This window comes from Hemitrygon akajei, chromosome 1 (genome assembly GCF_048418815.1).
Source record: "Hemitrygon akajei chromosome 1, sHemAka1.3, whole genome shotgun sequence".
In the NCBI taxonomy this organism is placed as follows: domain Eukaryota; kingdom Metazoa; phylum Chordata; class Chondrichthyes; order Myliobatiformes; family Dasyatidae; genus Hemitrygon; species Hemitrygon akajei.
In genome coordinates this window covers 51,561,183-51,573,585 of record NC_133124.1, presented here as the reverse complement: position 1 = coordinate 51,573,585, position 12,403 = coordinate 51,561,183, and the positions used below count along the sequence as shown (strand labels likewise).

The window sequence follows — 12,403 nt, the reverse complement described above, 5'->3', positions numbered from 1 at the left end:
CTAAAATTTGCTTTTCATCTCTGCTATTGTAATGTAAATACTGGTCAAGGTTGATGGAATTTGCACAAAGTCCAAGTGGAAAGTGAATGTTTTGTGAGAAGAGCTCACACATTTATATATGCATCCCTCTCTCAAATCAGTGGAACCTCTCCTCTGGCCTGCCTTAATGCCATGCTTCACACCAATGCTCGTGTGGAAGATGGAGCTTTCTGTCGAATTCCAGGAAAGATGGGTCTTTATGCTCTTAAAGTAAGTAAATATAAAACTTGTTTAAAGACAATGTACTTTTATAAAAGCTTAATGTTATCTGGAAATATGAAAATCATTGGATTGCGTGTTTTTCAACTAAGTCATAGGAAATATTGAAAATGTCATATTTGATCAAAAGAGAAAAGCATGCTGCTCACAGTAATGCTACAGTGTTCACTAGAGTACATGATGACAAAGGCACCATTCCTAGCAATCTGTTTGGGTTTAATTACTGAGATTTTTAATAGTGCTGAATTTGTATTTCTTGTTTTGCCTTTGATCACTTGTATATCCAGTAATGTACGAACAATTTAAGCACTTTCATTATGTATAAAGATACAACTTTAACTTTATGCATCTCAATGGCAGACAGACCTCATTGAGGTTACATTTGCTATAATATGTTGTGTACACTGATTAATTACTAATAATGAAAATGTGGAGATCTCAACTATTCTTTAAGATCAAGCATTTTTTAAAGTTATATTTATTTTAAGCCTTATCATCTCTTTCAGACAGGTGAAAATATTTAAAACATTCTTTTGAACTTCATTGCTTCTGTTTTTTAACACAAACTCATTAGCCATATTGTGCATAGTGGTGAGCATAATGATTGGTTAATAGGTTTCTCATGCTGTGGTTGGCTTGTACGCAGAACTCCCTGGTCAGCTAGATTCATTTATTTGAGCTGGTGGTCAGAGTATACCATTGCTGCAGAAATACTGAAATAATGCAGGAACAGTGCCTATTTTAACAAGGATACTTCTCAAGGCAGTTATAAAGGGGGACAATACCATACTGGAATGTTAGCATAACTAAGTACTCAAATGCCACCTTGGAACTTAAACCATGACCTGTAGATTCAGTTGCAAGAAAACGATTAGCTGAAGCAAGGTGGCATTATATTGTAATCAGGTTGAAAAGTAATTTGAAGTACAAACAATTGTTAAGCTTCAGTTTAACTACTGATTCTAATTTGCTGTTGAGGGAGGATCAGAGAGTGGTGAGCCAAGACACATCCAAATTCCCTAGTTATTGCTATGCATTTTATTATTAATCTGAAAAACGATAATCTCAGTGATAGAAGTGCTTAGTGTACCACTGAAATGTTTAAAAATTGATATATTGAATCGCTTTTATTCAGAATTTTGGGATTTCTTGTCACTCATGTTGTTATCCCTATAATCATTTGAAAAGGCACAGATTCAGGAAAAGGGAACCTGACAGATACTGACAGGTTTGTACTTAACTGTCGCCTGGATAGTGAGGTCTCTAGCTGCAAACAACACTTGTGAGCTGAAGGAAGTAAACTTTCAGTATAACAGCTCTGCATTAGTTGTCAATGGCTTTAAGGCAGAAATAAGCCATTTGCTTTACAGAGCAAATTGATAAACTACCTTCTGTGCAAAAGGAGCATAATTGTTGCACTGTTTTATATTGTAAGTGTTTCTGAGGAGAAGATGGGCATTTACTAACTTAACTGCTTTTTTATCAACAGAAGGATGAACTGGTGATGTCAGCAGAAGGGGTCATTGATTTGGATGGCGAATCAGATTTAGACAGCTGTGAAATGGCTGAAACAAATAGCACTGAAGAGGAAAATGGAGGTATGTCAGTAACTCCTAACATCATGTTTAGGTAATTTATAAATTGGAAAGACGAGCGTTAGATTTTCATTTGATTAAGTCTGCAAACAATGACTTATCAACAGTAGCTTTGTGTAGCTGGGTATTCAGGGAATGTGCGAGCACTGGCAAATAACTTAAATCAATCACTTTGTTGTATGCAGTTCTTTTTCACCATAGACTACTTGGCTGGGGTTCGGAAATGATTTCAATATATCATAATACAGTATATAGATTTTGTTATGTTTAAAATAGTGGATATGAGGAACTTTTATATTAATTTGGGGTAATGGCTTAACATTTTGAAACCACATCTGCTGTCAGATAATAGGTTTACAGGGAAATTAATTTAAAAAATGTTCTATTAAGGGAAATTGCTTTGTGTTTTTAAGATTATGATCTATTCTGGCAAAAAAAAGTATATTTTTTTATTTTTCTCAATCTTTATAGTCCAACCTTCAGTATAGGAATCAGTTCAAGTTATGCCATGAAATATGTTGTTTTGGGACAGCAGCACTTGCAAAACACAATTATTTAAAACTATAAATTACTATACAAAATACATGTTTAAAAATTAAATAAGTAGAGCAAATAGAGAGCAATGATAAAAATAATGAGGTAGTGTTCATGGATTAATTGTCTGTTCTAAAATCTGATGGAGGTGGGGAAGAAGCTGTTCCTAAAATATTGAATGTGTGTCTTCAGGCTCCTCCTTGATGATAGCAATGAGAAGAGGGCATGACCAGGGTGATGAGGGTTCTTAATGACAGATGCGCCTTTTTGAGGCATCGTCTTTTGAAGGTGTTCTCAGTGCTCCGGAGCCTATTAACCACGATGGAGCTGGCTGAGCTTACCACCTCCTGCAGCCTTTTCTGTTCCTGTGCAGTCGCCCCTCCCTACCAGATAGTAATTCAACCAGTTAGAATGCTCTCCATGGTACATCTGCGAGTGTCACAACTCTCTTCAAACATTTAATAAAATATAGCCACTGTTGTGCCACCTTTGTAGTTGCATCAATGTGCTTGGCCCAAGATAGATCTTTAGAGATGTTAACAATAAGAAACTTGAAACTGATGGTCCTTTCCACTGCTGATCCCTCATTGAGGACTGGTCATTTCTTTGGTCTTACTGAAGTTGAGTGCAAAGCTGTTGTTTTGACACCACTCAACCAGATGATCTATCTCACTCCTGTATGCCTCCTCATCACCATCTGAAATTCTGCCAACAATAGTTGTATCTTTAGCAAATTTATAGATGGAGTGCAATTCCCACTGTTCTACTCTCTACACCCATGTATCCTTGTGGTGCACTGGTGTTGATTTTCAGCGAGGAGTAGATGTATTTCCCATCTGTGTCATAATGTCTTGCCTGTATCACAAAAAGATATTGCTACTCGAATCAAAATTCCCCTTCTGCTTCCATTGTTTAAACATCTTCACATCAGATGCTGTAATTATGGTGTTCATTCAGCAAAAGAATGTTAAATGTTGCATGAAATGTACAGTTCAATGATTCAGGGCAAATGCAATACTGTACATTATATTATAGTCACAACTGAACAGTTTTCAAAAATTTGCACAATCGTCAGCATTTTACTCACTGATGAGTGGCCGCTTTATAGATTACTTACAGCAGTTTTTGAATTATTCCAGAAACAATTCCAGTATCTTCCTAAACTACATCAAGTTAATATTTCCAATACTTGCTCACTAGCTAACCCGAGTTCCTCAATTAACTCACTAAATGAAATTTAGCCATAAACCCTTTTGGCACAAAGGTTGTTGATTGTAGGAGCAAAATATTGATAATAGTTTTCCTTCTGTAATGGGTAGATGTGCATTATCAAGATTTAGCTGCATGGAGTGAATGTTCCACCAGATAGTGCTCTTACACTGCCAAAATGGTGGAGTATTACAGACTAATGTTTGTTATTTTATTTGTAATGTGGTAGCATATAATCCTATGTGGTGATGGAATCCATGTACAAATGGAAAATAGTTGAAGCATTAATTCTGTTCAAAGTTCTGAACAGCTTTCTTCTTGACATATTGATGTGCTCTTTCAAGAAAAGATTGATTGTGATGAGCTTGCACCGTCAGTGAATTTCAGAAATATCATCTCTGGTATATATTTTTGGTATTTTTTGATTTGAGTATAAATTGTATTGTACAGTTTTGGAAAGGGTTTCCATTTGCAGAAAAAATACTTAGTTTATTCTTTACAAAATGCTAGATTACATTATATCTTCCATTCTGAATATTTTTCTTCCATAGGCAAATAACAAATGTGATTTAAGCCATATTTCCATTGGTTTTACAGTTTCCATGGGCATTGCCAATTTTGTCATTTGACTAGTTTTGCACCACTGAATGCTTTGAAGTTATGCAAATCCAGGAGCAGTAAATTGACTCCTGAAAATAAATACATGCTTCACAAATTCATTTAGCTGGCACCTGTTTGATGATGCAAAAGGAGCAATAAATCTGTGCTGGTTATCATAATAGTTTCGATATCCAGCAAGTAATAGGCATGTTACTGATTTGCTAATTATCTCAAAACAGGGATCAGTTCTTTGAGTGGTTAGCATTAGATAAAACCATCTGAATGTGCATTGTGGTTACAGCAAGTAATGGAAGCCAAAAGATTCATGGCACAATATGAAAGAGATGAACACTTTGGTTTTTGGATGCTGCAATGGAGACCTTGGTGCAGAGGTTAAAAGGAGACATGAATAACTACTAACCCTCCAGATTCATAATGAGCAGGCAATAGAAGAAGATAGTTATGAAGATGAATTCCAGAAATCAACCATGAAGAACTTAGATGCAATGTTGTAAGAAGTTCAATGACCTCGTGTACATATTTAAAGACAATTAATGTTTCTTCAACTGACATATCCTACCAGTGGTATTTCTAATCTCATAAGTCGCTGAATGTATCACAATCTGTCAGAGCTTATACATAACATTTATAAAGCTCCACTTTATCCTCCCATTCTTGCAAGTCTCACAACTACATCACACATTATGTGCAAACTGCCAGTTAGTCAACCATGATAGGTGTACCATCCAACTATGTTAAATGCTGAGTCATTTCCCTCAATTTTTCTGCAGGAGGCAGTGGCTAACCTGCAGGGAAGACAGAGCACTAGCCATCACTGATGAGGCCATTATTGAATCCATATCCAGTAGTAGAAGAGTAACCATGGAAGTCATGCCTTCTTTACACCCAATCCATCTTCTCACAATCGTGCTATCTCGTGTTCTTAAGCCTCAACTAGTACTGAAAAGTGCCAAATACTTTTCCCAGCATCCATCAGCACATTGGTTTCATTGAGCCTTTCTGCTTTATGGTTCCAGAACTGGCTTGCCCACAGAAGGCAAAGAGTGGTTGTAGACGGGTCATATTCTGCATGGAGGTCGGTCACCAGCGGTGTGCCTCAGCGATCTGTTCTGGCACCTCTGCTCTTCGTGATTTTTATAAATGACCTGGATGAGGAAGCGGAAGGATGGGTTAGTAAATTTGCTGATGGCACAAGGGTTGGGGGTGTTGTGGATAGTATGGACGGCTGTCAGAGGTTACAGCAGGACATTGAAAGGATGGAAAATTGGGCTGAGAAGTGGCAGATGGAGTTAACCCAGATAAGTGAGAGGTTGTTCATTTTGGTAGGTCAGATATGATGACAGAATATAGCATTAATGGCAAGACTCTTAGCAGCATGGAGGATCAGAGGGATCTTGGGGTCCAAGTCCATAAGACACTCAAAGCTGCTACACAGGTTGACGCTGTGGTTAAGAAGGCATACGGTGCATTGGCCCTCATCAACTGGGGATTGAGTTTAGGAGCCGAGAGGTAATGTTGCAGCTACATAGGACCCTGATCATACCCCACTTGGAGTACTGTGCTCAGTTCTGGTCGTCACCTCACTACAGGAAGGATGTGGGAACTATAGAAAGGGTGTGGAGGAGATTTACAAGGATGTTGCCTGGATTGGGGAGCATGCCTTATGAGAATAGGTTGAATGAACTCGGCCTTTTGAGGATGAGAGGTATCCTGATAGATGATGAGAGGCATTGATCATGTGGATAGTCAGGGGCTTTTCCTCAGGGCTGAAATGGGGTCACTAACATTTTTTGCACCGCAGACTGGTTTAATATTGACAATATTCTGCGGACCAACTGACTGGGGGGTGGGGTGTGGGTGTTAATCACGACTGGAATATAGGTGATAAGTCAACTATAAGTCACTTATAAATGGCTAATACTCTCAATTTCATTTCTAAAAGGGTTTATCTCACGAATTTAATATTAAACACAGAGCGCATATTTTCCTCCTATGAACATAGTGATAAGTCAATTCTCACTCACTTATAAGTCAAAACATCACAACTTTTTAAGTAGCGTTTGGATATTAAACACACAGCGCATATTTTCCTCGCATGAACATATAAAATTATTGCAACACACCAGTGAGAGGACAAGGTAAGGGCCGGAGGTCACCGTATCAGGGCCGTGGCAGTCGCAGTCCAGAGAGAGCGACCAACCAAGCGAGGAGTGCGACAGGGCGTGTGCCTGCCTGCCCTCCTTGTAGATAGGTAGGATCTATCGGCCGACAAAAGCTTGGCTCGAGGGATGACTTTCAGTAAATCACAGCGAGGTAGTTGCTCTGCCTCTTACAAAGCCCTGACCCGAATTAGGTCGTCTGTGAATATTTTAGCATCTGGTTCCCCACGAACATTCGGTGTGCTAAACAGGTTTAGAGGTGGCGTCCATCTGTCTGCGCTCCAGGCCAGTAGCAACAGCACTTCTCACTTGCACGGCCGGTTACCCGAGGCCAACCAGTGATCCCTGGCACTAGGGTATCACTGTGTTTAGGCGACTGATGACATCGCGTGGATAATGACTTTGCGTGCGTAATGACCTCGCGTGCGTTGAAGTTCAACAGTGGGCCTGACAGGGAATGAGTAAAGGTGCAGCTGACTCATCGTTTCATATCGACAAATCATATCGTTTCCTCACGGCCCAGTAGCACATGCTTTGCGGCCCGGTGGTTGGGGACAACTGGACTAGCACAAGAGGACATAGTTTTAAGGTACCCGAAAGTAGGTACAGAGGAGAAGTCAGGGGTAAATTTTTTACATAGAGACTAGTGAGTGCGTGGAATGGGCTGCCAGCGGCAGTGGTGGAGGCGGAAACTATAAGGTCTTTTAAGAGACTCCTGGATAGGTACGTGGAGCTTAGAAAAATAGAGGGCTGTGGGTAAGCCTAGGTAGTTCTAAGGTAAGGACATGTTCGGCACAGCTTTGTGGGCCGAAGGGCTTGTATTGTGCTGTAGCTTTTCTATGTTTCTGTGTTTATCAGATAATAATAAAGTACACTTTGGCTAGAGAAATGAGGAGAGACTGACAATGAAGATGTAAATTAATAATCCCATCCAGTAAGTGGGGGTAAATAAGTGGAGTTCTCAGTTGTAACTTACCTGAAGCAGCAAGAGAAGTACAGCACAAATGTCCAATAACCAGAAGATAAGATACCATTTGCGTTCTGGAGAGCGTTTGTTCCTTACTGGCTATTACTGCAGAGAATTGGATCCTTTATGTGCATTATGCAAGAAAAGTATTTTGTTAAACTTGTTTCATAAGGCTGATAGGTTAGTCAATGTGTTGTTCAGTGTTGGTTTTATGCAAGAATTTGCACTGTGGTCCATGAGCCAGTCCTCATCAAGTAATCAGAGGTAGAGAGGGTCAGCAAATTTAAATTCTTCAAACATTATCATTACAGACGATCTGTCCTGTGTCCGGCATGTACAAACCCCATTTCCAGAAAAGTTGGGATATTTTCCAAAATGCAATAAAAACAAAAATCTGTGATATGTTAATTCACGTGAACCTTTATTTAACTGACAAAAGTACAAAGAAAAGATTTTCAATAGTTTTACTGACCAACTTAATTGTATTTTGTAAATATACACAAATTTAGAATTTGATGGCTGCAACACACTCAACAAAAGTTGGGACAGAGGCATGTTTACCATTGTGTTACATCACCTTTCCTTTTAATAACACTTTTTAATCATTTTGGAACTGAGGATACTAATTGTAGTAGATTTGCAATTGGAAATTTTGTCCATTCTTGCTTGATATAAGACTTCAGCTGCTCAACAGTCCGTGGTCTCCGTTGTCTGATTCTCCTCTTCATGATGCACCATACATTTTCAATAGGAGACAGATCTCGACTGGCAGCAGGCCAGTCATGCACAGTAGTGTGTGTCTACAAAGCCACGCTGTTGTAGCCCGTGCAGAATGTGGTCTGGCATTGTCCTGCTGAAATAAGCATGGACATCCCAGGAAGAGACGTCGCCTTGATGGCAACATATGTCTCTCTAAGATCCTAATATACACCTCAGAGTCAATGATACCTTCACATACATGCAACTCACCCATGCCGTGGGCACTGATGCACCCCCATACCATTACAGATGCTGGCTTTTGCACCTTTCGCTGATAACAATCAGGATAGTCGTTTTCATCTTTGGCACGGAGAACTCAACGTTCATTTTTTCCCAAAAACTAGCTGAAATGTGGACTCATCTGACCACAGCATATGGTTCCACAGTCTTTCGGTCCATCTGAGATGAGCTCGGGCTCAGAGAACTCGCCGGTGTTTCTGCATAGAGTTGATGTATGGCTTCCTCCTTGCGTAATACAGTTTCAAGTTGCATTTCCGGATGCAGCGACGGACTGTGTTAAGTGACAATGGTTTTCTGAAGTACTCCCGAGCCCAGGTGGCTATAATTGTCACAGTAGCATGACGGTTTCTTAGGCAGTGCCGCCTGAGGATTCAAAGATCACGCGCATTCAACAGTGGTTTCCGACCTTGCCCTTTATGCACTGAGATGTCTCTGAATTCTCTGAATCTTCTCACAATATTATGTACTGTAGATGTTGAAAGACCTAAATTCTCTGCAATCTTGCATTGGGAAATGTTCCTTTTGAACTGACTAACAATTCTCTCACAAATTTTGGCACAAAGGTGTGAGACACAACCCATCCTTGCTTGCAAAGACTGAGCCTTTGATGGATGCTACTTTTATACCCAGTCATGATACCTCGCCTGCTACCAATTAGCCTGCTTAATGTGGAGTCTTCCAAACCGGTGTTACTTGAATATTCTGTGCACTTCTCAATCTTATTTTAACTCTGTCCCAACTTTTGTTGAGTGTGTTGCAGCCATCAAATTCTAAATTTGTGTATATTTACAAAATACAATTAAGTTGGTCAGTAAAACTATTGATAATCTTTTCTTTGTACTTTTGTCAGTTAAATAAGGGTTCACATGAATTAACATATCACAGATTTTTGTTTTTATTGCATTTTGGAAAATATCCCAACTTTTCTGGAAATGGGGTTTGTAGATGCTATTACAAAGCAGGCATGGCAGCACCTACTTTCTTAGAAATTTGTGTAGATTCGGCATGTCATCTAAAACATTGACAAACTGGGGACTGTACTGACTGGTTGACACCCTGGAATATCACAAGTAAAACCCTCCCCACTACTGAGCACATATACAAGGAGCATTGTTGCAGGAAAGCAGCACCCATATCAAGGACTTCCATCATCCAGACCATGATCTCTTTTCGCTGCTGTTATCAGAAAGAAGATACATGTGCCTCATCTCCCACACCACCAGGTTAGGGAACAATTACTGCTCTTCATCCATCAGGCTCTTAAACCAGAGACAATAATTCCATAAACTATGGACTCACTTATAGAATAGAATGAGCAGAACTTCATTGTCATTGCTCAGACAATGAGATGTGATGCTTCTCCAATCTGTGGAAAACAGATACTTACAATACATGCTGTACAGCTTTTTTTTTAACTTTCCATATCTACATGCAACAAGTGACTTCAATAGTCCATAACACTCAAAGGCCACTGGCAAGTCTGGGTGTAGTGCTACTCAGCTGCACAACAGCCCTCAGGAAAAAGCTGCTCATTAGAGTTCCTATCTTGACTAACATGTTTTTGTGTCTCTTACTTGATGGCAGGAGATTGAACAGAGATTGTCCGGGATGGGATGAACCTTTAATGATGTTACGAAATCGGCAAAGGCATTGAGAGTTGTAAATTATCCCCTGGTCCAGTACTTGAGTCTCAATGATGTGCTCAACTGTTGGAGTGCTTTGTGAACTGTCTTGCTGCAGCTAGAATACCACACTGACATCCCATATGTTGGTATGCTCTTTATCTTAACAATGAAAGTTGGCCAGCAACCTTTGGGACAGATTAGCTCTCCTCAAGCACCTCAGGTAGTTAATTGCTAATGTGTCTTCCCTACTGTTCGGGATGTGCCTGACCAAGAGAGCTCCTTAGTGATGTTCGTCCCCAAAAACTTGAAACTGAGACCCTCTCCACTATCTCACCATTTATGAATAATGGGGTCTTTAGCCTTCCTGAAGTCAATTGTTACTTCCTTTGTCGTCTTGATGTTGAGTGATAGGTTGCGGTTCCTGCACCAATCGGACAGTTTCAGGAACTCCTCTCTATATGCAGGTTCATTATTGTATGTGAATAGACTAATCACAGTTGTGTCATCTGCAAATTTGATGATTGAGTTTGTAGCACAAGCAGGAATGCATATCTAGGTGAAGACAGAGTAGAGAAGTGGCCTCAGTACACACCCCTGTGGGCTACCGGTGTTCAGGGTTGGAGGTTGTGGGATGCTGGGGTTGAGGTACACTTGCCTAATTTCACCGTCTGGGTATGATTAGTGAGGAAGTTTAAGATCCAGTTACTGGCTGATGTGCGGAAACCTTGATTGTGGAGCATGTTTCATAGTGTGTTGTGAAAAGTCAAGCTGTAATCAATGAAATGCATCCTGATGCTCCAGGTATTCCAAGATAGTATGAAGAGCAATAGGAGTAGAGTCTTCAGTTGACCTATTTGCCTTGTTGACAAACTGGGCTGGTCCAAGATAGTTGGGATTATGTCCTTGATGTAGGACATGACCGATCTTTCCAGCACTTGGAAACCATGGGAGTAAATGCCACCAGTCTGTAATCATTAAGATATGATGTCTTGGGAATTGGTATGATGGTTGCTGCTTTGAAGTATGCTGGAACCATAGCCTGGGACAGCAAGGGGTTGTAAATATCTGTCAGAACTTTTGCCAGTTGGTTGGTGCAGTCCCTGAGGACCCATCTGTTACACCATCTGGTATTGCTGCTCTGCGTGCATTGACATTACGGAGTCCTTGCCTCATCTCATGTGTGTTCAGCATTGGCGCAGTCCTCCATCCAGTGTTAAGGCCCTCATCTCTGGTTCCTTATTGTCCTTATCAAAGTGAACAAAGAAGTTGTTTAGCTCTTTGACTAGTTTGGCATTGCCATGAGCAGGGCAGGAGAACTTTTGTTTGTAATCTGCAATGGATCTGATATCTTCTGAAACATGCCAGATATTGCTGGCATCCTATAAATATGTCTCTGTCTGTATTTTCTGTCTATATATTAGCGGTCTTGATGCCTCCCTTAAGATTTGATCGGTCTCACTTGCATAATGGCTGTGGTGATTCTAGAGCAGGAGTTCCCAATCTTTTTTATGCCATTGATCAGTACCATAAAGCAAGCATTAGTAAGTTTAACTGTGATGCATTACACATACTGCATATGGAACACAGTGTTGTACAGTTGCAGCAGGATAGAAGAGATCCTTTTTAAGTTTTTAATATTACATTCAATTTCTCATTTGCTTCAATGAGCATGTAAATCATTACTTGGAATTTAGTCTGAAAATATGTGCATATACATACACTGTCTGCATATTGCAGTCAATGACTGAGGTTGGAATGACTTTGGTTCTGAACTACAGGCAAAATTGAAGTTAAACGGTTGCTCATTCATCCTTAAGATGAGCTCTATTTGAATGTGAAGATTATTGGAGGTGGGATGCAATATTTTTGCAAAAAACCTTGAGATAAAGGTTGCAGCAATGTGATAGTCCTGCTTGACCTCTTTCTGCACTAAGATTGAATCTATGAGGGACCTGATTGGTTAAAATCATGTAGCACACATGGAATAGGGAAGCATTCTGTGGGCAAACAGGCACAAGTGGAAGAGGACTTCTGCTGCAAGCCATTGTCTGTGTTTCAATGCCCTGTTCAGTATTATTTTTGTTCCTTCTCTCCAATGCATATTAATGCATGCAACCAAGGAATAACTGATAATCTCCTTCAGCACCTGGCACACCCATTTTTGGAGACTGGCAATTTTAAAGAAATGTAAAAAACAGAAAGCCATCATTCAATCAAAACAACAGCTCATAAAACTCAATGAGCAGCAAAATCTGATTGATGATCCTCTTATATAGTATTGCTGCTGATTGTGTGTTCAGCTGTGTAAGGTGTTGCACCTGATTGGTTTTCACAATTTTCCTGTTCTGCATATTTCTTGTGGTTATTAGCTTTCGAAAAGATTCAAGGGTGTGCCCTAAAGCCTTTGTGAAGAAATGCAATAGCTCCACTGACTCA

At 40.0% G+C, this 12,403-nt stretch overlaps 1 protein-coding gene across 1 annotated transcript in view; it reads left to right on the top strand.

Annotated features, from left to right (window-relative positions):
- Nucleotides 1-124: 124 nt before the first annotated feature.
- LOC140726563 (putative Polycomb group protein ASXL3) overlaps nucleotides 125-12,403 on the top strand; it is a 218,287-nt gene continuing 206,008 nt past the window's right edge. Inside the window, exons 1-2 of the mRNA XM_073043118.1 lie at nucleotides 125-249; nucleotides 1,748-1,856. Of these exons, the coding sequence (XP_072899219.1) occupies nucleotides 172-249; nucleotides 1,748-1,856 (187 nt within the window). The 5' untranslated portion in view covers nucleotides 125-171. The remainder of the gene's footprint in view (nucleotides 250-1,747; nucleotides 1,857-12,403) is intronic.